The following is a 24,462-nucleotide window of genomic DNA, read 5'->3' as shown; positions in this document are numbered from 1 at the left end:
AAATCAATTCAAACCTAATATAGTTCCGGCGGCGGATTGGACAGTTCTTTTTTCCAGATCCAGTGGATGAGACGTGATTTGAGAAGAGGTCTGGGTCAGAGCTGGCCGCTCCTCCTAACAACAACACACCGTGATGCTGCCGCCGCTGGAAGCAGACCGCTGAGACTCCCACCGACAGATCCCTCCGTCCTGCGGGCTCACGATCGCGGCTTCAACCGGCCCGCACTTACCCCTGGATCCCCCCCCTCCCTCCCTCCTGCTTTCTCCACCCGGCGTCGGATCTCTGCTTTCGGTTCTGACGAGGCGGTGGTGGTCGGACGATGCGACTGGAAGCTGCTTTCAAGCTGCTCTGCAGGCTGGTGTGTCTCTCTGCGGCGATGCACGCTGAGACCGGTGAGCTCTCTCTTCTAATGCATGCAGACCCTTGCAGCTTGGTCCATTGAATAACACATGAGAAGAAAAAAATAACATTTTCTCTGTTGTGTTTATTTAAAAAAACAAAAACAAAAAACAAACAACACATCATTTAAAAATCTAATATTGTTTTATTTAAAAAAAAAAAAAGTTTTTTCAAAGTTAAGGAGCTCTAAGTCTCCAGCGGTCACCGTCCATCCATCATGTTCTGTCAGTCAAGGCCACATGCTTCCATGTGTAATGCATCCTGCAGGGGAGATGAAGTTCACTGTCATGTCAGGCTTCAGTTCCTTCCCAGGGGGACCGGATGCAGACCCTCCAGAGTTCCCCCTCTGGGTTCCTCCTCTTGGTTCCCCCTCTTGGTTCCCCCCCCTCTGGGTACCTGCTCAGGTGGCCACCAGGACCCAAGGTGGTCCAGGCTCTGCAGCTCAGACAGCTCCTGTCCTGCCGCCTCTCTCATGCGGCCAGCCGGCATCACCTTTCACTTGACCTCTGGGGGTCGGGGGTGTAAAACAGAGTGTCACTGTGCAGAGAAACGATGGCCGTTCTTCTGGGTTGTGCCTCCTGTCTTCTCAGATTTCACTTTTCTGACTGTGTCTGTCCTGCTGCTTTGACCATCGCACATTATGAACCCCGAGTCTTATTTTACGACTGTAAACTCTCCTCACTTCCAGATATTTGGTCTAAAATGATATTTTCACAATTTCACATCACTTATACCCTTTTCGTCAGTGGGGTTTCACATTTTGTGAAAAGACATGTCAATTTCTTTTGTTTTAAAGTTGTCATCAACATCGAGAAACCGTTGGAATCGTCCTTATTCTTAAGACGACCTGACTGTCGTTTCTCTGGCTTGGCCTATGTTGAGCCTCCTGAATTGAAATGTGTTTGACCACAGCCCTTGATGGAATCACATGTCCTTTAACTTTCATGTCGTTAATTTAAACTGCTAAAAAGATGATCTCATTACCACATCCACATATTGAAATGCCCTTGAGCAAGACACTGAATCTCAGATTCCTCCCAGTGGCGGTTGTCGTCATTGGTGTGTGAGTGTGTGAATGGATGAATGTGACTAAATGAATAATAATGGCCTGAGACTGCTGAACACCGTTAAATCAGAATCAGCAAAAACTTAATTTATCCCCGAGGGGCAGTTGGGTGGGAAAGAGAGGCACTTTGAACAGAGATTAGATTATGAACATCGGGTACATTTAAGCAGCAATTCAAGTGGTAAGATGAGCAGCAGAATGTCCACGGTGCCATTATTGTACAATGTAAAGGTAAACATAAGCATCTAAATCAATCATTTACTATTCATTCTCAAACATGCGCATCTCTTCACCAGGAAACATGTTTAAGTGCCGTCATCTGTTCCTATCAATAAGATTAATCCCAGATTAACCCCATTAACTACCAACAACTTTACTTTACTTAATGATAAATCATTTAAGGAAATGGTAAGGGGAGAGTGTGTTGACCTCTTGAAAACAAATGGCTCCCCACATATGTCGCCAGTGTTACTCTGGTAAACTGGTAAAAGCTGTGATGAGAGGCAAAACATAATTTGTACACGACGACAGAAAACCCAGAAATTCAAGTTACCACAGGCGGCGAATATAATGTGAATGAAGTTTGTCTTTCTGTGCTCTTCATTGTCATGCAGTCATTCTTCTATGAGACTCCTTGACCAAAACATAAACAAGAAACTTAGATTATTTGAATTTCGCAGTGCAACATGGAGGCCAACTTCTCTGTCAGTTCAGAATTAGTTGTTAAAATTACATGACCTCACATATTTCTTGCACACTCTGGTGTTTTCTCTTGTTTCGATGTCCGATTGTCCACAATGTTTTAAATATAAATGCTTTTTGCAGAGACTCATGATCCTGATGATTTATGACGACTGCTAACTAATTTATCCATCATCAATATACTAATAAAGAACATTGCGGCTTCAAGGGGCTGTTCAGTGTCGCAGCAGTGATGAAATTAGTCATTAAATAAAACGAAGCAGGAGATTCTTTAAACTCCCTGAAAGCTGAGCTGAACCCAGAGTGGGAAACCAACACATCACCATGTGGCCGTGTGGACTTTATTTGTTTTGATCAGCTTTTGATAGTGTGAGTAAAGCCCAGCTGGTGTTAAATGTCCATAAAACAGTGATATTGGTCGAGCCAGGAGAAGCTCCTCCACGTGTGTCTGATGCCGACAGTCGCGGTAAACACCCGGTGTGTCTCTGGCTGTGCCTGCAGCGCCCCCTGCAGAGTGTTCGCCGGGGGGCCACGCCGTCCTCCGGGACCCCTACCGCAGCACCACCTTCAGCTCCAGCTGGCTGCAGCAGTCGGCCCTGCAGGACTTCATCTGCGACCACTCCCTCGCCACCGGCTGGTACCGGTTCCAGATCTTCGACAAGCCGGCCGCGATGCCCACCCAGTGCGTGGAGGTAACGCTACTGGACGACACGCACACCGATATTACTCTTCTAACTCTCTTTTTTTACTAACTAACACATCATGTGCACTTCCATTCATCTTCTCCAAAGCCAGTCCCTCATTTCCAGTCATTTGAATAACGTCGGGCAAATCGATTAGTCGACTCTTGACTTTATTTAAGTTGCGCAATCCGTCACAGAGAACGTCGAGGCTGGATTGTTGTATAATTAGTTTTGTTTTTTTTTATAACTCGCATGAAGAATAATCCATCAATCTGCATTTTATGTTTGAAGCATTAATTGTTTTCCATGTTTAGATGAAATTAATGGAAATTTAAGCTCCACAACATTAGAAAAATTCCCCGTGCATGTCAACTTATTGTGGTTCTGCGGCCGCATGCAGCTTGATCGTGACACCGTCGTTACATTTAAATCAATGAAGAGTAATGTTTCTCCCTCTTAGTTTTTTTTCTTTCTGTGTGTGAGGAAGTGATCACAAATGATCACAGTGGGTGTCATTTCAGAGACCATCTGTCACAGTGTTTGGGCATTAATGCAATATTTTCTTAATTAAATTCTGGGTGCTTCTCCCTCACATGAACAAATTATTGTCATTACATATTGAAAACTTAAATTTTTTTTAAAGCTACTATAATAATATTTGATTATTAATGAGATGATATTTGCTAAAATATCCTTTTACACTATGCAGGTATGATATTATTCTCCACTATTACATTATTGGTCGTTACACCCTGGATTAAAATCTCTGCTAAAAGACATTTTTAGAAGATTTCCTGTTCCTGTTAAAAATCAGTTTTCAGGGAGTTTTTTAAGAGGGACGCTACAACAAAGGCACTAAACACTACAAAATCAAGAAAACACTATGGAATTCATGAACGCAGCAGAAAAGGTGAGGGCGGGGCTCGTCGCTGATTGGACGCCCTGCCAGTGACACCCTCGCCGCTGATTGGACAGAAGCACAGTGCGTCTTTATAACAGTAAATCCGTACCGCCTCCAAAACATGAGCTCCAACAAAGGTTTGACTCTTTTGGTTTGTCGGTCATGGTTTTGATGCGGGGCATGAATATGAGGTGGTACTTGGTGCGCCGTCAACCTACGTCAATATAACAAATACAATATAAACAACGTACTGTGCTTCTGTCCAATCAGCGACAAGCTCGTCATCAGCAGCAGGTCCAATCAGTGAAGACCCCTGGCGTCAGCAGCGACCTGCTTGTTTTCTTGTGTCTGTGAGTTTTGTTGTGTTTGGGTTTTTCCCCCGGAGTGTTTAGTGTTGGATACCTCAATAAAAACCCTTTTTTTATTTTGATAAATTTTTTTCTGGATTTCTTCATGTTTATTGTTGGGTTTTTGTTTTTGTTTTGTTTTTTTTTCTGGATTTTGTAGTGTTTAGTGTTGGATACCTCAATAAAAACCCTTTTTTTATTTTGATAAATATTTTTCTGGATTTCTTCATGTTTATTGTTGGGTACTTCAATAAAACCTTTTTTTTTTTAATTATTTTTTTTCTGGATTTTGTAGTGTTAAGTGTTGGATACTTCAATAACCCCCCCCCCCCCACACCTTTTTTTTTTAAAGGCTGTTTGACTTCAGAACGTAAAACTTTGGAGTATAAATTTGAGCCCAGTTCTTTTGATGTTCAAGAACGTACATAGAAAATCAGCTGAATCCTCTTTTGACAAGCAAATGCATATCCATGGTTAAAAATACACTCTCAACCTCAGTCATTGTAGTTTGGATTTGTTTCCCATTAAAAGTGTGTCTACGCTGGAGAAGCTCTCCGGTGGTCTGCCTGCTCTCGCCTGGTTTGGACACTTCTACATTTGTAGAAGAGCTGGAATGTGTGTCATTTCCTGCGGGCGGCCTGCTGAGTGTCTGCAGGATCCATCCAGCCAGTCGGCCTCCCTCCGCCTTCCCAGGGCTCCACTGCTTCTCCCCGGGAGGCGGAGAACCGCAGGAGAGGCTGGAGGGAGGAAGAGACGGTCGACACAGTTTAGACCAGGGGTGTCAAACTCGTTTCAGTTGAGGGGCCACATCAACCTAACCTGACCTCTGGAGGGCCAGCGAGTCAAACGGAATATGTTAAACTGCAGATATGGACAAATGCAAAGTCTTTCCTCCTTTTGATTCTTTTGTAACTGCAAGAATTTGCCAGTCTATTCTGAAATTTACATATTAAAGTTAATCAGATATTATTATATTTGCAACAACAACAAAAAACACACAAAAAAGAAACCCTCAGTCACCTGTATCTGGATATCGTATTTTTATTCAGGATTAAAACAATTTGTCATCATCTGGAAAGTGTTTTGAGTTTACGTGTCTAAAGTATCACTTCACATAAGTTGGACTCATTGTTTTATTGTGAAAGGTGTTGAGTTATGTGACCTCCACAGATGCATTAATGTCGGGAGTCAAATTCTGACCAAGGGCGGTTTTGAATGTCATTTCTGACAATCTAGTGTTTTTAGATCAGCCTCTGTCAGTTTTCATATTTATACTTTAAAAAAAAAAAAAAATCACATGGCGGCCAGATTAGATCCTCTGGCGGGCCGGTTCTGGCCCCCGGGCCGCATGTTTGACACCCCTGGTTTAGACGGTCTTCCTAATGAATAAAACTAAATGTGGAAAAACATATATTTACAAATGTTCTTTTGTTTTAAAGAATGTGGATGTCATGATGATTGCTTTGGCATTTATACTTTATTACGGTTATTTATTTTGTCAGGCAAGCTTCCTTATTGGCTAAATTCTGCTTTTCTTCCTGTTTCTTACTGACAACAACATGGTAACGATCATACGTGATCAAACTGTGTTACAGCTACATTTTTGTCCCCGTTTTACTCTGATGAAGCAACTTTCCCATTTAATAATAAACTGCAAAAAGCATAGCACATATCAAACTACAGGAAGATTTCAAACATATGCAGATATGACGTGTAGAGGACTTTAATAATACTTTACAGTAGAGTATAAGTCGATTTTTTACAGAAATTGAGCGAGAACTTTGTACAATTTAGAGTTTTTTAAACTACAAGTGTGATTTTGGTAAATACGATGCCTTCTGTTTGACCTTCACATGACCTTCATCTGCACTGACTTCAGTGTCGTTTTTCCAACAAATACGCTTTAAAGGTGAGTCGTTTTTGTCACAAATGGTAAATTGGAGTTTGTGTGTGTTGGATCCAGGTGAATCACTGTGGGACTCAGGCTCCGGTGTGGCTGTCGCTGGGCGACGGCGAGTCCCTGCCGGCCCCGCTGGAGGTCCAACAGCTGACGGCGTGCGCCACCTGGCAGTTGTTCCAGAGCAGCAGCAGCAGCAGCAGCAAAGACTGCTGCATGTTTCGCCTCCCGGTCACCGTGCGAAACTGCGGAGACTTCTACGTTTACCTGCTGCAGCCGACGCAGGGATGCATGGCGTACTGCGCACAGGGTGAGTAAACGTATGGCGGGCCAATGGAAGTGTGGTACCCAGTGGTTCTCGGAGCTTTTGCCTGCTCGGAATGAATTGCGTACCTTTACCAGCGTCCAGCCAATCAGCTCATTCATCACCGCCAGTCTTAAACATTATTCTCGTTCCAGCAGAGGAACCAGACTCTTTACCGACGACCTCCCTGACCTGCGGCCGCGACGAAGCGAGCGCCGACGGAACCTGTAGAAGTGAGAAACCCGCCGTGAACAGCAGAACAGCGTGTTGATTAGATAGAAAGGAAAGATTAACAGATTCATTAACTCTTTTTAAAAGATGGTTTCATGTCTCTGCGTTTCCCAGGATTATTATAGAAAAGGCTTCACAGAGTATTTTATCACTCACATAGTTTAAATGGATGTTCGGAAGATAAAACTACTTGTGACGTATTACTTTTCAATTCCGTGCAATTTACTATATTTAATCCTGATAAGAAAGTCATTTATTCTTCCACAATTTCACATAGATTGAAGGACTCGGTCTTCATCAACGGAAATATATAAAATCTCATAACATAAGTCAATTTATTTGGCTCGTAACTTTTTTTATGAGATTCTGGAATAAATCTGTAGCTCTAATAAAATAAAAAAGCAAGTTTGTTTAATATCTTTTAGATTGTTTTGCTTCCCTTTATCATTGTTTTGTGTCTCATCTTAGTTGTTTATGTCTCTTTGTGGTTGTGTCCTTTTTTTGGATGTTTGTGTTTGTTATGAGTTGTTTTATTTCTTTGTTTCTATTTGTAAATTTCTGTGTCTTTTTGTGGTTGCTTTTATTTATTTACCATCTCCGTGTGCTTGTTTTGTTTGTCTTTGTACTTGTTTTGTTACTTTTTGTGTTTCTTTTGTGTCTTTGAGGTTGTTTTGTGTCTCAGAATTTTATTTATTTATGTATTATTAAAACAAATGTCTGTATGTTATCCTAACAGTTGAATGTGATTGAAGGACTTAAAACAACTTTCCTTTGATAATTTAAATGATGTAAAAAGGAAATTCCTTGGATAAACATTATCCAAGGAAATCCTTTAATAATAATAACTTTATTTGTATAGCATTTTTTTAGACAAGGTCACAAAGTGCTTTTACATTAAAACCCCAATAACAAAATACAGAGAACTTTCTCCTGGTCGTCCCTCAGAAGCCCCGCCTCCCGCCCCGTCTGTCCCAGTGATCGTCCCCGAGGTGACGGGCGCCTCCGTCTACCTGAGGTGCAGCTTCGCTGGCGCCTCCAGCAGCTCGCTGGGTTACGTGGTGGCCTGGTCCCGCCTCCTCGCCGCCGGCAGGAAGGAGGAGCTCAAACAGGAGACCACGGTCCAGACCTCCGCCGCCATCGAGCTGGACGGATTCAACCTCCGGCTCGGGGATAAAGTGAGAAGCGGGGCGGCTTTCGGCTCGTCATTACAAATTCGCTTAAAGTTTTAAAGTCGCTTAAAGTCAAACGAATGAGAATTTAATTGACACCGAACAGTTTTTAATCCATTTAAAGAATATCGTGGATATAATATGGAAATATGCCAAAGATAATACTGTAATATGTCAATGTGTTTTGTTTTAATGCTCGTGTGCTAAAATACATTTTATAAACAAAGTTTTTTATCTTCATATTTGCTTTTTTCTTGCAGTTCAATTCTGTCTATTTTCCGTTCAGTGCAACCGACGCCTATATTACAAAGTTTACAGTCTTGTTTTAATCATCTGTGTATGAAAATAGAAGAAAAATCCATCTGGCACAGTGGACTTAAAAAGTGTTTTTTTTAATTTTTGGATGAAATTAGAAGAACAAAGTAGTAAATCTTCTCATCTTCTCAGATTTACTGCTCCAGCTCCAGTTTCTTCTTGGACTCGCCTGACGTCCGCAGTACTTCAGTGGAAAGTCAGGAGTTCTTCGCCGGGATCAGAGTCAGTAAAACTCACCTGCTGTTTTTCTCATCGTGTTCCGCTGTGCCGCTTCAGCACATTTCAGACTCCGTCCATCCCTCTTCCGGTTGCCACACTATGAAACGGTCACACACGTTCTCTTTCAGACCGAGGGGCAATTTCAAATCAACAACTCACCTCAGTCATTGTTTTTGAACTGTGGGGGAAAAATGGAGAACCCGTGGAAGCACAGGGAGAACATGCAATGTCACGTTTCAGCAAATCGAATATAACTGGAGCCGCACGACACATTTAGCTTTAAAATGAAGCTTATAAAGTAAAGTTTTGATATACAAACAAATATTTGTATTCATGAAGTTTCAGCTACAATTTAGGATGAGAAACATTCAATTAAATTCTTGTTTTGGGAAATTTTTTGCACTTTCACCTTTGTCTTCTGGCATTTTATAGACAATTTTGACAAGTGAGCTTTTTTTTTCTTTTAGAAATTCTAGTCATTTTGGAGTTTGTTGGTTTTTTTTAAGCTGTTTTAGCATTTTCCCTATTTATGGAGGTTTTAACTATGTGTCCTTTTTCAGTTATTTTTTTAGCCAAGAGTTAAGAGTCCTTTTGAAAATGACAGTAAATAAGCTATAGATAAGATAACATGTTTATATATGATTTCCTGAAAGCTTCAGGGAGCCAGTCCAGCAGGTTGAAGCCTCCTGATCTGGAATAAAAAACATGATGCAACATTTTAGTCTGACTGGAAGCAAGACGTCGCACGAGTGCTGAAAACTATTAAATAAAACACTTCCGGGACAATTCACACTTACACATCGTTTGAAATATTGTTAATGATAACAATGATAGCATAAGACTTGTCGTATGGGTGTTATTGTGGTATTTTGAGCAGCATGAGGTGTTATTTAGAGATTCACTCAATTCCACATGTTAATATTGTTAGGTGCCACATAAAAGGGTGAATGGAGTTGAATATTGTCATTGAGGTTTTTTATGAAAAAGCTGACAACCTTTGTTTTTAAAACACTTTTTTCACAGTTGATACCGGAGTTGAGCCGCGTTTCAGAGGATGGGAGGCTTTACCAGCTGGGTGTGGAGAGCACGGTTCCTCTCCCGTGTCCAGAGAGCTCTTCCTCTTCCTCTTCCTCTTCCTCTTCCTCTTCCTCCACAGAGCGGTGCACTCTGTCCCTGCATCTCACCGCCAGCAGTCAAGGTGACATTAAAACACTAAATCTGCACAAAGAAGTTAAAGGAGGCTGCCATGTGACTTTATCTTCAAAGATATATTATAACCTTGAATATTTTTAGCACTTTTGTACACGTCTGACTTTTCTTCTATGTTTACATTTTATAGTCTGTCGGTGCGGCAGAAAATATTTGACGTACAAACAATCCCAAAGTGACATATTTCTCGCATTTTTGAAAAATAATCTGCTAATAATGTGTTTGAAAGTAGTAAAATAATCACATTTAATACATTATGCAAAATGTTTTGAAATAAATTATAGAGTCAAAAACCATCATTTCACCATTTCTCTTAAATTATATGTAAAAAATACTTTTGTAAAATATAAATGCATGGATCCATGTTTGATCCTGAAGAGGATTAACACTTTTAGTGCTGACGACAACAGTAAAAGGTTTAAATAAGCATATTTACCGATAGAAACTAAGCATTAACATGCAAATAAAATGCACTAATAGAGTTAAATACTCATAAAACTCAGAAGTTAAATACAAATTACAATATGCAAATATTTAAGTACATAAAGAATAAAACACAAATAAATACACTTATTCCAAATATTTATACGGGAAAACGATGAGATAATCAAACATATAAGTGTTCATTTTTCATTGGATTTATTGTTTTCATATGCACCTGTGTTCTCGATACTTCAAAATCTAACCCCAGTGGAATTTAAATATAACGATCGGTACTGAATTAGCTTTGTCTTTCCTGCCTTCTCCTTTTGTTCCCAGACGACGGCCAGTCGGGTGCAGACGTGTCTCTGTCCTCCTGCCTGGTGGATCTGCCTCAGGAACCCTGCAGGAGCGGCCTCTGCAGCCGGGCGCTGCTCCACTTCAGCCCCGTCACCGACTTCGTGAGAGACGGCGAGCGGACGACTCAGATCTCCGTTGATCCTGTCATCACACACAACGCCCTCTGGAACGGATACGCACCGGAGCCCGTTCAGGTAAACATAACAAAACTGGAAAGAAATTTACACATTTATGCATTTGATGGATGAAGTTTTGATTTCCTTCATCCGATTAGTTCTTTTTTTTAATGTTTATTTTGCTTTGTATTATTCCCCTCAACCCCATGGCTTCATAAATAATATATATTCTTGTGTTTTAATAACATCCATATACTGTAATGAAATAATGTAAGCCTTGATCCATACTTTCAGATAACAGTCCAGGACGTCCCCTCGGCGTACTGCTATTCCTTCACTGATCCTCACGTCATCACGTTTGATGGCAGGTACTTCTCTGCAAATCTCCACAAGGAAACTTTGAAGTGCATCATTGAGGATTTCACTTTTTTTTTTTTAAATTGAGCCATATGTGAAAGATGAACCTCAAGCTGTGCTTTGCCAACTTTTGTTTTTCAGCTGAATTGCTGCTGTTTTCCTACATTATAAGATATTATAAGACATTATTGTTAACGGCTCTTTAGATCCAAAGACGATCCAAAATAATTTTGTGCTCGTTTAGATGCTTTTTAATTAAAAAAAATACCCGTTAAGTGTTTATATATAGTCTATAACTGTCATAACTGCGAGACATACGATGTTGCATTAAAGACCAATTTAGAGCTTTAATTAATCACTTCCACCGACTCAATTCTAAAATGTGTTGTGCTGTTTTATTGAAATGATTCTAACGTTCTCCGTACCGTAATCAGAACCCGTGATAAATGTTTGACTTTGTGTCCTCACAGGTATTACGACAACTTCCAGATCGGCACTTTCCTGCTGTACAAGAGCAGCTTCTGGCCGTTGGAGGTCCACGTGCGTCAGTGGGAGTGTGGCAGCGTGCTGCACGCCGCCTCGTGCGCGTGCGGCTTCGCGGCGAGAGACGGCGGCCACGTCGTCGCTTTTGACATGTGCGACGGTGAGCTGGGGGAAACCGAGCCTCGGCTGACCGTGAAGAGCAAAGACCTGAACAGAACGGACGTCCGGATCACCAAATCCTACCAGGGACGCAAAGTCACAGTGAGTAGGAGTCACGCTTAAACTTAAATACGTTTCATAACTGAGAATATCTGTTTATTTATTTTTAAGATATTAGGTGTAAAAGGAAGTCGCAAGGCTGCAAGTGGTTTGAATTTTTGTTTCTTTAAGAATGAAAGGTGAAAAATACTTTTTCATATTTAAACATTTAAGTTTTTTTGTTTTGTTTCTTTGTAATTTATGACTTTTCATAGTTTGATGTTTATTTAATGTTCAATATGGACTCTGCAGATGACCTTCTCGTCGGGAGCGTTTGTTCGTGCCGACGTGTCGGACTGGGGGATGAGTCTGACCCTGAGGGCCCCCGGTTCAGACCGGGGCCACACCCAGGGCCTGTGTGGGACCTACGACGGACAGGCAGACAACGACTTCCAGTCAGCAGGGGGCGCCAGACTGGACGACGCGCAGGCTTTCATCTCTGAATGGAGGTCTGAGTTTCTGAGGAGGAATCAATTACTGCCTCGAAAAAAAAAAAAAAAAACATTGATTAGATGATCAGAAACATCAATTAAGGTCCTTCTGTCACCAGTTGTGTTTGGCTTTCTTTTCCCCAGACTCCCTCCGGGAAACAGCCTCTTCGACACGGTGCCGTCTCATCTCAACACGCCGATTCCCCGCAAATACTGTACCTGTCCGGTTTCCAGAGTCGGATCCCAACCGACAACTTCCCCCGACTCCTCCTGCTCCAGCGATGGCAACGTGCGTCTCGCCGCCGCCATTCCCGCCGTGCGCTTTGGCTCGTTGAAGCCACTGAAACGGAGCGACACAAGGAGTCACTCCAGACCGAGAGCCCAGGCTCGGCGAAGCAACGGAGGCTTCGCTTTGAGAGGCGTCGCCGCTACGGCAGCTCGACGTCGGCAGCGCAGCGACCGCCGCCGCTACGTCGCAACCCCGCCGCAGAGTCTCGGCCAGGCCCGCCTGGAAGGCTCCGCCTACTTTTTCCCAGAGGACCACGAGCCGGCCGTCCAGCCGGACTCCCCCCCGGCGTGGCCCACGCCCTCGGGCCTGACGAGGCGGCAGGCTCAGGCCCGCTGCCAGCGGGCCGTGGCGAACTCCAGCGTGGCGGCGGGCTGCGGGCGCCTGCTGGGGCGGCCGCTGGTCGCCCGCGCCGTCGGCATGTGCGTGTCCGACCTGCAGCTGAAGGACGAGCGGTCGTGGCTGAACGCGACTCTGCCGCTGCTGGAGAACGAGTGCGAGAGGAGGCTGGTGGAGGAGGGCGGGGGGAAGGAGGAGCACGGCGACGCCCTGGCCATCCTCAGGTGTCCCAGGCTGTGCAGCGGCAACGGGCAGTGCTCCGAGCGGGGCTGCGTCTGCTTCCCGGGGTTCGGGTCGTACGACTGCAGCGCGCTGTCGGGTAACACATGAAATTATCTGACTTCAAACTTACTGCGACTTTATACAGATGGAGTTCACCTCATTTGAAGAAAGGTGAAATATAAAGTAGTCTGTGGGTTATTAATCATCTTTAAATCACATTAAAATAGAATTAATTCTAAAACGGACACATTTCGTCTCGACCTGCAGGTTACGGTTGAATCCAAAGTGTCTGGGTTTTTATCCCCCGCCGTAGCCGATAGGCCCCGAAGGGGGATCTTGAAACAGTCTCCTTACGTTCGTCCTTTACGTCCGTCCGTCCGTCCGTTCGAACGTTTCTACCTATATCTCGGCAACCCCTGGACCCACAGTGACCAAACTTCACATGTGGATACATCTCAGAGGGGGAAGGGATACTATGGTGACCTTGACCTATTTTGCATATCAAGTAGGTCACAAGGTCACGAAGTGCTTAAAAACACATTTTGGGCTCTGGAGGCCTAGGTTTTTGAGCTAGGGCTCTGAAATTTTATACACACATGATACACACTCCAGGGATAACCTCCAGTACACCAAGTGACCTGATCTTGACCTTGAAGATTGGTAGGGTCTGAAGTTTGCTCGTCATGGTTGCACAATACATGTATTTTCATATAAACATTTCTCCTCATTTCTCAGCAGTTCCTGGGCCCACAGTCACCAAACTTCACACATGGACACTCCACCTGGGGAGAAGGGGCACCATGGTGACCATGACCTAATTTGCATATCAGGTCACAGGGTCACTAAGTGCATAAAAACACCTTTTGGGCTCTGGAGACGTATTTTGACATAGCTTATGAAGAAGACCTGTCAGATTCTACATAATTATCTACTAGGACCCATGGAACACCCTCTAGTGTACCAAGTGTGCTGCCTTAGAGCTGGCTTTGTGAGAAAATATAAAGCCCTCCGGCGGGGGATTAGCCGAGCAACGGCCTTCTTGTTTTTTAGTTTGTTTGTTTGTTTTTCCTTGATGTTGTGAAGATCAGATCCCAGAGATCACCCGGCTGGAGGAGGACGGCCTGTGCGACGTCCAGCAGGACGGCTGCTCCACCGTGCAGCTCCACGGCCAAAGCTTCAAGGACTCCGACGAGCTCAAGTGTGAGTTTGTGAAAGAAAAGGTATTTTGTTTTTCTTTGACTTGACTCTACTTCTCAAGCCATTTATTATCTGTCCGCTGTTATTCAAAGAGTTTGTCTCCAGACAAGGTTTTCACTGCCTGTAGGAGTACCAGGCCTTTTTCTCGTTACACTGTTTAGACCAGGAAGTCAGAATATTGGTGAGCACTTCGGGGGCTGATTTCGGTTTTCGGGTACATAAAAAAATTGTGATCACAAATATATTGGCCCATCAAGTCAGTTTGGTCCTAATAAACACCCTCACTTTGCATTTCATACCCCCGTTTCATGGGCCTTTCTGTCTGCATCGCCTCCCTGTGCATCTCTGGGTTTAGAAGTTAATTAAAAATGTTAACGTTTGTATTTTAATCTCTTTATGTCAGACGTGGGCACTGGAAGCACACGGGCCCCATGTGGGTTCCCTGCCTATGAGCTTTATTGGCATTTCACAATTAATAAAATGTTGTTTTTTTCACTGTTGATCGAAGGTTAGTGATGATTTTAACTCACTTTGAATTTGAACAAAATGTCAATCCAAATGAGTATAAATCACTGACTGTACTGCTGAGTTTATTTAAAGATTAATTATATCACACCTTTTTGTCACGAGGATGACAGTCCTCAGTCGCCGCCGCTTTCTGTCAGAACTACTTTCTCTTTTCAATTTCATCTCTTTGTCCCATTTTATGTCTTCCTTCTCTGGTGGACCTCCCACCACCCGTGACCTCTCCCTCACCCGTCTGTGTCTCTCATCCAGTTTGTGGACGGGGAGTGGATCCTGGACGAGCCTCGCCTTGTCCCGGCAGTGTTCCTGGACTCTTCGTCTCTGGAGTGCCAGCTCCCCCTGGAGGGCGGCCCGGCTCCCGCAGGCGTGGACCTGGAAGCCGTGACCGACAGGCCGCTGGCCCGCTGGCAGATTAAAGTCAGTCTGCGCCTCGGAGGCTTTTTGTCAGACTTCATACAAAAACTGGAGTCGTTTCCATTTACTTTTCAGGATAAATCATAATATCAGCATGTTTACATGGCAGGTTTGTGTCGTGGGGAATGAAAGGAGATGGATGTGATGATTTTTATTTTGTCTTGGGGTCATTCGTAGCAGACGATTTGACAGTATTTAATACTTAAAATCACGAGAAAGTGTCTCAGTTGAGAACCACAGAGCCTCACTTTTGTCATGCATAGTTACCATGTGAGTCACTGACCCATTGTTTGGGATTCTAGTTGATCATCTCTTGTGTCTTTGTTCAATGTCTTCTTCCAGTGACCCACTGTAATTAAACCTTCCCTTGACGGCAGGTTTCCAATGATGGCTACAGCTACAGTAACGCCAAGATACTGACTATGTACGATGGCGCCTGTCAGATCTGCAGCCTCAACGCTGAAGTGCTCTGTACCCTCAAGGTAAGATCCGCCATCTTTTAGGAAAATACACACATCAGGCAGCACGAAATGTCTTTCAATAAGTCGTTTAACTCCCAGTTCATCCAAGTTTTGGCTCACAGAGTTGGAGCTGATTCCTCTGCAGAGATATTACTTCTGTCCACAGTCCAAACTGAAAAGAACAAATCCAGCACCCTCACCTGAAACCTGCTGAGTCGCCATTAATCTAACACATATGTGTCTTAACTGTTAATATAATAATGGACAGTTACAAGTTTGAGTAATTTAATTTATGTAAAAAGTCAATAACTTACCACTATGTCCTCCAATATATCTATATTTGAACAGTAAACTGCAAAAATCTTGTATTATATATCTGAATTGTATGCTAATAAATTATTTCCTGCAGTTATTACACTTAAAAAAAAAATACTATTCCAAAGATGTAGAAACTAACTTTATTGGCAAGACGTTATGGCAGCTTGTTATAACTGACATTCCTTATGTTAAGAATGAGCCTTTGTTATTGATCATTAATGCCCTTTGGTTGTTACACACCTTGTATATTTTGTGTTTTCAGCACAATATTTATTAAGTCTTGCATTTTTCTTTGGATAGAAGATTCTTCCTAAAATGTTTGAAGCAGCAAGCCTGCACTGCACACAGACTGACTAGGAATACGAGAAGAGACAGAAAATATATTCAACGCAAGGAAAGTGAGATTTAAGCATCACTGTAATGTTAATTTTGTAGGAATCAATTGTATGTTAACAGAATTAAAGCATTTAAATGTATTACGCTGCACAATTATTTAGATTAATAATTAGATTAATAATTGTACATTCCTTTTTTGGTGCAGTTTGGTCTCAATGTTCCATAAACACTTCCTTTTTGTTAACATCCACACGTTTCCTGCCAGAGATTGATCTGCTGATCTCACACCTGGGAAACGTCACAGAATAAACACAGATCTGCTTGTAATTAAAACGTGTTTAGGTTTCCTTTTACCTCAAAGTGACCCCGACACACAGGAGAATATTTTAGGCTTTCACAACAAACGAGGCTTTGCTCATAGCAGCAGGTTTAAATAACGATCCTGTAAACATCAGCGGAGGCTCGACTGCAGCAGAGTCCGAGTTTATTATTGTAAACATTGTTTTGGATTTATAGTTATTATTTTATTAATTTATGTGGAACACGTGAAATAGAAGTAGTAGCTTGTTTACTTTCGTGCTTTCAGGTGAACTTGCAAAATTCAAATTTTACATATAATATGGGTCTGAACAGGTTTTTTCTTTCTTTCCAGGAGAAAACCTGCAACATCGACGGACTGTGCCACAGCGAGGGGGAGAGTCATCCCACCAGTCCGTGTCTCACGTGCCGTCCAGATGCTTCCAAATATACATGGTCCATCGCAGAGAGTGTGTACACACATATACACACACTCACTCACACACACACACACACACACAAAACAAGTCTGCTTTGTCTCGCAGATTTCTCACATTCCTACAAACAGCAACATGGAACAGAATGTGTGTCCGTGGCTGTCTCTGGCGTTGAGCTGAGTTTGGACAGATATCACTGAGTCGGCAGGCTGACAAGTCACTCTGGGCGCTTTTGATAAATTTGTCAGCAGCTCTGCGCACAGATTGCAGCCACTGAAGTCGTTCCTGTCCCCCGGCGCCGGTACGAGGACAGCTCGCCTCATTGTTATACTTTCAGAGCAGCTTCGCCTCCTCAACTTTAAGTAGGTCAAACGGTGCGCGGCGAGGTGTTGATTATTGATTTCATCTTCTACTCATTCGGTTTCATGTCACGAAGTGAAATCCATCTTTTCTGTCACTTGATCTAATGTGGGAGTTGAAGGCAGGTTACCCTGCATACAACATCTCAATCCATCACAGGGAAAAGAAACACTCGTTTAAATGTAGAGTCACTGATTAACGTCATATACATGTTTTTAGACAATAGGAGGAAACTGGAGTTCTCCATCATTAAATACAATTAAAAATCATCACATCTTCTTGTTACTACCCAACTCTTAAATCTGTAACCTGACTGAAATAGGAGACTAAGGTGATTTTCCCTGAAACATTTGTTCCAGAAAAACACAATAAATAACTCGATATGAAAATCTGGGTCTGGAGCCACAGGTTGCAGCCAAAACAGTCGAGATAAAATGGCCAAAGCTGCAAAAAATCCATCAAAAAGGGAGGAAATTGGCTTTGAAAAAAAAAAAAGAATATTGAACATGAATGCATTTTTCAGTTTTTTTCTTCATTTCAGATCAGGAACATATTTCGAGGCTCCATTCAAATTTTATTTGGTGTAAAATCACATAAAAGGCTCTTAAAGGTTGCAGACGTCGGCATATCTTTTGAATCCTTGTTCTGTGCAGCCGATCACAACGGCTTCGTTTGTTTGCATTTTGTATGTTGTTTTTTTTTTTTTTTATCAAACAGAAAAATGCAAAAAACAGGTGTTGATAGATATCCACAATATCTCATCCATATGCATGCTGCATTATGCTGATTATAAAACACTTATGAAGAGTCTGAACGTTTATGGGATTGATCCCAAACATCAAGGAAACACTTCAGCATAAATATGTGAATGCGGCATGTTTTTCTCTGTGCATCTTTAGTACTTATCCTTCAGTGTTTCGCTGAAATCTTCATCAGAGAAGATCAGAGGGAACCACGTATTGTAAAAGGAAAACCAACGACCTCACGACCCCAATAGCGCTGAGAACCTGCAGGACGGTCATGCACACTGCACACAGGAAGGCACTGACGCCTCGTCCTCTGTGCAGCTGACTTTAAATCCCTTTTCTATCTTCCATCAGAAAATGAGCCCCCGACGCTCCGGTCGCCTCCATTTCCTCTCCGGTCTTTTGAGGGCGAGAATTTCATCTATCAGCTAGAATCCCGCGACCCCGAGGGCTCGTCCGTCCTCTTCACGCTGGTGTCGGGGCCCGACAGCGCTTCTCTGTCCCCCGCCGGGCTGCTGATGTGGAAGGCCACGAGTGAACCGGCCGACACGCACACTTTCCACGTTACTGTGTCCGACGACTGCAACGCCGAGAGCCGAGCTTCTGTGGAGGTGAATGACAAGAGGGTCGCGTCGGTGCTCTGGTTTGATTGAGTCCAAGCTGAAGAGGCAAGAGGCTCCACACACCCAGGGGTCTGCAACCTGTAGGGAAATAAGCTCTGCTCTAATTAAGCAGGGATTTGTTTGTGGTGAAGAGTCCATTATTATTTAGTCTATTATTAGATGTTATCAGGACAGATAAGTGTCAGTGAGCTCTGGTGGGAAACCGTCACGCAGCACCAAATCCAAACTGGAGCAGCTGCCATTGCAGCAATGACATATTCAAAGTGTTTACGACAGTTCGGATTTCTTCCACTAGATGGAGATAATGAGCTTTTTGCATTGTCTGGAATGCTGTTATCTGATTAGATGAGGGAGGGGGGGGGGTTACCAGTTCAATAATGAGATGAACATAAAAAGATGAAAAAGCTGCTTCACCGATTTCACATGGATTCCTCTTGTGTTTTGTCTTTGTTCTTTCCTCCCAGGTGTCTGTGCGCCCCTGCGGGTGTCTGAACGGAGCCTCGTGTGCCACCGACGTCCACCTCGCCGCCGGCAGCGGCCAGTACGTGTGCGTGTGTCCAGACGGCTTCAGGGGGGAGCGGTGCGAGGTGGACGTCGACGACTGCAAGCCCAACCCGTGCAGACTGGGCCGCTGCATCGATCTACCCAACTCCTTTTCCTGCATCTGCCCGCCGGGGATGACGGGTAAGTTCGGCTTTGTGATTCGGTTCATGTCACACAGTGACCTCTGACATTTATTCATGTTTTGTGCAGTTATTTGACTAATTTCAGGGATCAAGAGAGAGATTGTTTTGGCTAATTTAGGTAAACACATACGAAAAGTAAGGTCTATATCATGAACAGGCATATTTGATCATTTTGAAGGCCTTGAAATCATTTATTCTCACTATAACGGGGCCAAATTTTGACATAAAATTCTATCACAAGGGTATATCAGATATATGGCAACTATTTGAGGAAGATTTCAGTTTAATTTTGAATATATTGTTATAATTACACTTGAATATGGACAAAATGACACATTCTGTTCTGAACTGGTTGAAACAATAATGTAGTGATTGTTGGAAATAGACCAAACCTGGTCTATCAGCCATGGACTGGAACTATTTGGTTAACTTTTGGCTTCACTTGACAAAGAAAAGCTTTTCAGTTCAACTTTCGTATTGGGCTCATTTACTACAATAAATTAGAATCAGAATATATTATTAATACTGATGAGTAAATGCAAGAGAGGGCATGCTGGGGCTCATTCACTTTTGTTCAACTGCTAAACTTTGTTTCCAGAAACAAGATTGATTCATGTAAAAAAAAACGTAGTTTTTCTTTATTTGAAAGAATATTGAAGCTCCAGACTAAACGTGATGGACATGGTGGAAAATGATCATAATTTGTATGAACCACAGCAACAAAAATAAAACAATACATGCACATAAATAAGATGCCCTGGATCTGAAGTGTTTAGTGGTTTTGGAAGGTATTTAGCCTCTCTTTGTTGCATTTTGTCTTGTTTTTGTGTTTTTCCAGGCCGAACGTGTCGAGAGGATATAAACGAGTGTCTCTCCCAGCCGTGTTTCCCAGGAGTCGACTGTAATAACACGCCGGGTTCCTTCACCTGTGGACTCTGTCCACCAGGACATGGCGGTGATGGGAAAACCTGCCGACGTAAGAGCGACACGCAACACACACATTTTCCAGCATTTAACCCGTTAGCAGGACTCCAGGATCCACGTATCGTTTGTCAAATCGGCCGATTTCGTAGATTGTAAGCCGAGTTTGTTTTCCAACAGGTGATGCAGACCCTCCAGTGGACGTGGTGATGTCACCGGCCAGGACGCCGCAGCTTTCGTCGAGGCCCAGACCGCCGGGTTCGACGCCGTGCGGCGGGGGGCCGTGCTTCCCAGGCGTCCGCTGTTTCGAGAGCGTCTTCGTGTCGACGGGCTTCGTCTGCGGACCCTGTCCTGCCGGGCTCACTGGAAACGGGCAGATCTGCACAGCAACAGGTGAGGATGAGGCAAGTCTTGGCTTTTCCTTCTATTCCTCAGGAAGTACTGAATTAAAATAAATACATTGTTTGAAAAATAGTGGTAAGAATAAGGCATGATTTAATAGGGAAAGAAATAATTTAATGAGTTTTTCCATCCTTGTTTAAGCAACGGGACACTAAATGAAATCAACCTTTTTCTTTATGATGTTTTGAAATATTTGCCGCCTGCTGAGTTGCTTCCCGTCGTCTTTAAGTCATGTCCTCTAACTTCCAGTGTCTTCCAGGTCAGGGGGCAGCAGACGTGGATTTTCACATCGCCGAGTCAGATTCCAGCCTTGAAAGGTCTTCCTCCTCCTCCTCCTCCTCCTCCTCCTCCTCCTCGTCCTCTTCCTCCTCCTCCTCCTCGTCCTCGAGGACCCTCCCCAGGAAGTCCGGCTCACAGAACCACACTGCAGCCACAGTGTTGGCCCACAGGGGTCAGCCCAGCGGGGAGCCGACCTCTGACCTCCCCACCGGGGTCGGCGTGGGGTCGAGTCATGTGACCTGTGCCGAGTCGCCCTGCTTTCCCGGCGTTCCTTGCGAGCCCGCCGTATCCGGCGCCCTCAGGTGTGGGCGCTGCCCCCACGGCTACACCGGGGACGGAGTCGTGTGTAAAGGTACGAGGCACAATTATCTACAAGGACAACTTCTTTTTTTTTTGGTCATCTTCATATTTACACATAACTTCCGCTCTATTTGTACATAGACAAATACTTAAAATGGATATTTAAGATACAATCAACAGTAAATGTCCAACCATTACAACATAAAGCTGCAACAAGCCAAAGAAAGTTGTTTTTTTTATTATTCTGGAAAAAACTTTATATTTTGACAGAAAACCATTAGTTCTTTACACGAGTTTCCTGTTTTTTACATTAATATTCCTATTTTTTTTGTCCAATTTATTTGTTTACTGATATTATTTGTGTGATATAGAAGGAAATATAAGTCGAATCAGGAGATTGGCCTGACAATGTTTTCAAACAATGTGTGAAAATGTTTACTAATAATTGCTGTTTCTGTGAAAATGTTTCTAAATAGTAATAATAATGTTTTTTTTTTGCAGCTGCAACTTCAAGCAGGGATCTTTTTACTGGATTTTACAACAGGATAGAAAGTTAAAAGTGACATAGGATTTTCTTTTTTAATTTCTACTTTTTAAGCTTTTGGAAAAAGCTGTTTATTATAATATTTACATTCTTTAATGACAGTTGTGCTTTTTTTCAGCACCAAAACAAAAGGAAACATGATGCATCGTTGTTACTTTAACGTTGTTTTTGTTTGGTTTTTTTCCCCTCACACCAACGAACTCGAAATGTGGAACCTGAACCAATATTTTCATTCATTTCATTTCATTAATTTGTTTATTTGGACTGTATATATTGATGAACCAGCCATGTTTTCACCAGGTTACGATAAATATGTTGGATTGAGGCTAATTTCCATCCGTTGTCCCACGTAAAACTATACAAGGTTGGAAACATAAAAACAATATGGTAAAACAAAGATGAGGATAAAACAAAATTCTTCCTAAAAACCATAAAGTGCAAATATTAAAGTGCTCAATAGTCTGATGTTGGTAAAATGTAGGTTTTAATTTTTTTTAATACATTTTAAGGTGCATGACCTTTAACAGATGAGTGAAAATATCCCTGATTTGAGCCCAGACTTTTCCTCCTGATCCTAAACGGCTCATCTGAGTGATTGTTTATTGTTTATTATTTGCCGCAAACAGCCAGTAAATGCCGAATGTGCTCACAGCTGTGTGCAGGTATCAGTGTGGGAGCAACATGGAATGCTTGCTTCCCAACACCTGCACCTGCAAGGAGGGCTACACCGGATACAACTGCCACATCGGTGAGAGCCACAGCCGCTCCGCAGAGACACAATCCCTTTGTTTTCCCTCGCCGGAGGCACGAGTTCATTAAATCGTCGTCACCTCTGGAGATGTTTTCGCTCACTCCTCTGCTTCCTTTGCAGCCGTGTGCCGACCCGACTGCACCAACCGGGGGAAGTGTGTGAGGCCCAATGTGTGCGAGTGTCCTGCAGGATACGGCGGCTCCACCTGTCAGGAAGGTGGTCTCAACACACACACACACACACACACTCGTACATAGAACCTGTTGACTAACACAATGTTGTTTGTGTGTGTGTGTGTGTGTGTGTGTGTGTGTGTGCAGCGAGCTGCGAGCCTCCGTGTCGCCATGGAGGCACCTGCCTGGCCAGAAACCTGTGTACCTGCCCCTACGGCTACGTGGGACCCAGATGTGAAATCAGTGAGATGATACTTGAACACTTTGGGCCACGTTTACTATAATCCTCTTCTTTTTTTTTTTTTTTTTTAAGGCGATCAACATTAAGTGACATCACACAGAAACAGGAAATGAGTTGGAGCCTCTTTATGGAATCAACTCTAATAAAACAAAACGCAGTTAATACAAATGATAAAGCATGAAAACACGGGGAATTTAGAAGACTTTCCAATAATGTGTGAAAACTGTACAGAATAAAAAGTTACCAGCTCCCCTGTCGAACGCCGAAGAGAACAGGTGGGTTTTTAAGATTTTTTAGTTTTTTTTAAAGGAAGGGGCCTGTCTGCTCTTTCCACAGCTTCGGCACAACAACTACAAACTCTCAGCTTACACTTGGTTTTAGAAACTCTTGGCAAGACAACAATCTCCTGGAAATGGTATAATTTTCCCTGGACTGATCCAACAGAGCGGTGATTCCTCAAAAAAAACAAAACAAAATAAAATACGGATTTGGACGAGTTGGTGGAGAAAATGATCAAACATAGGAAGAGGATTTTTTTTTTTAATAGCACCAATTAGACAAGGAATGAACAGAAATAAATTAAAACAAATAAATGAAGGCATAAAAGGGAGAATGAATGAAATGAAATATATTGTTTATTGTAAAGCATGAAGAAATAGTGAGATATTAACGTGTTCGGGGGAAGTTGTTCCACAGGTGAAGAACTAAAAGCTGCTTCATATTCTACAACATAAGCCAAACATTAAATTAATCAGACACCAAAAAAAAAGGAAAAACACAGTTGATTGATGTGAAGAACTGCAGGAGATTAAAATATTTCTAAAACTCTGATCTACAAATATGGAGACATTAAGTTGGAGGTGATGGAACCTCCTCAGTGTGGCTTTTGTTTCTTCGGTGTAAAAGCTAATAGTCCGTCTCTCCCAGTGGTTTGTAACAGACACTGTGAAAACGGAGGCGAGTGCGTCTCTCCGGACGTCTGCCAATGCAAACCGGGCTGGTCGGGACCGACGTGCAACTCAGGTACCGGAACACACCTGTGGTATACGTGTGGGTTTTTTTTATGTTTTTGTTTTTTACATTTGGTCGGAGCGATGTGTCATCAAGGTGTTTTTCCTGTGCGGCGCCCCCTGCAGCTTCCTGTAAGCCCGTCTGTCTGAACGGAGGAACCTGCGTTAAGCCCAACGTCTGCGCCTGTCCGAGCGGCTTCTATGGCTCCCAGTGTCAGATCGGTAAGAGTCCGATCAGGAGGTGCTCCCAAACTGAAAAGGAAAAACTCCACGTAACATGAAAATGTTTTGGAATGTTTAGAAATAAGGCAAGAACGAATAAAGAAAAGTAGATGCGTTTGTGTAAGCAGGATTAGTCTTTGGAGCAACTTGGGCGATAACTTAAAACATTTAAAAGGCGGTTAAAGATCAACACTTTTGGACAAACATCGAGCTCAGAAAGGACAAGAGTGAAAGTAAATGTGTTCCTTAGACCAGTGTTTTTCAACCACTATCACGTGGGAAAGTATCCAATTTCACATTTTTTCTAAAAAACATGTCGAAGAGTAATCATGTATAAACACTCTTCGCGAATAGATGGCAGCACAGAACTTTGCAGGTGAAATCGGAACTTAACAGACGTCAGTTTCGTTAACCTTCACCTCCTGCTACCATCTTGTATCAAAGTGTGTCAGTGACAGTGATGGAGAAGTTTTTGAAAAGGAAGAATGTGAACCAGGATCTCAG

General features: G+C 42.9%; 1 protein-coding gene across 1 annotated transcript in view; it reads left to right on the top strand.

Moving 5' to 3' along the window:
* Positions 1-283: 283 nt before the first annotated feature.
* vwde (von Willebrand factor D and EGF domains) overlaps positions 284-24,462 on the top strand; it is a 28,014-nt gene continuing 3,835 nt past the window's right edge. The window contains exons 1-26 of the mRNA XM_080500414.1: positions 284-393; positions 2,670-2,860; positions 6,063-6,306; positions 6,456-6,533; positions 7,477-7,706; positions 8,148-8,237; positions 9,258-9,432; positions 10,203-10,417; positions 10,634-10,707; positions 11,167-11,440; positions 11,690-11,886; positions 12,013-12,812; positions 13,799-13,935; positions 14,690-14,854; positions 15,229-15,333; positions 16,619-16,733; positions 18,161-18,417; positions 18,894-19,113; positions 19,954-20,091; positions 20,217-20,429; positions 20,698-21,069; positions 22,214-22,309; positions 22,433-22,528; positions 22,633-22,728; positions 23,654-23,749; positions 23,863-23,958. Coding sequence (XP_080356540.1) covers positions 321-393; positions 2,670-2,860; positions 6,063-6,306; positions 6,456-6,533; positions 7,477-7,706; positions 8,148-8,237; positions 9,258-9,432; positions 10,203-10,417; positions 10,634-10,707; positions 11,167-11,440; positions 11,690-11,886; positions 12,013-12,812; positions 13,799-13,935; positions 14,690-14,854; positions 15,229-15,333; positions 16,619-16,733; positions 18,161-18,417; positions 18,894-19,113; positions 19,954-20,091; positions 20,217-20,429; positions 20,698-21,069; positions 22,214-22,309; positions 22,433-22,528; positions 22,633-22,728; positions 23,654-23,749; positions 23,863-23,958 — 4,843 coding nt within the window. The 5' untranslated portion in view covers positions 284-320. The remainder of the gene's footprint in view (positions 394-2,669; positions 2,861-6,062; positions 6,307-6,455; positions 6,534-7,476; positions 7,707-8,147; positions 8,238-9,257; positions 9,433-10,202; positions 10,418-10,633; positions 10,708-11,166; positions 11,441-11,689; positions 11,887-12,012; positions 12,813-13,798; positions 13,936-14,689; positions 14,855-15,228; positions 15,334-16,618; positions 16,734-18,160; positions 18,418-18,893; positions 19,114-19,953; positions 20,092-20,216; positions 20,430-20,697; positions 21,070-22,213; positions 22,310-22,432; positions 22,529-22,632; positions 22,729-23,653; positions 23,750-23,862; positions 23,959-24,462) is intronic.

The sequence above is a fragment of the Blennius ocellaris genome (genome assembly GCF_963422515.1).
Source record: "Blennius ocellaris genome assembly, chromosome: 8".
Lineage (NCBI taxonomy): Eukaryota > Metazoa > Chordata > Actinopteri > Blenniiformes > Blenniidae > Blennius > Blennius ocellaris.
Note: the sequence above shows the minus strand (reverse complement) of the source record. Positions and strands in the feature narration are given on the sequence as shown.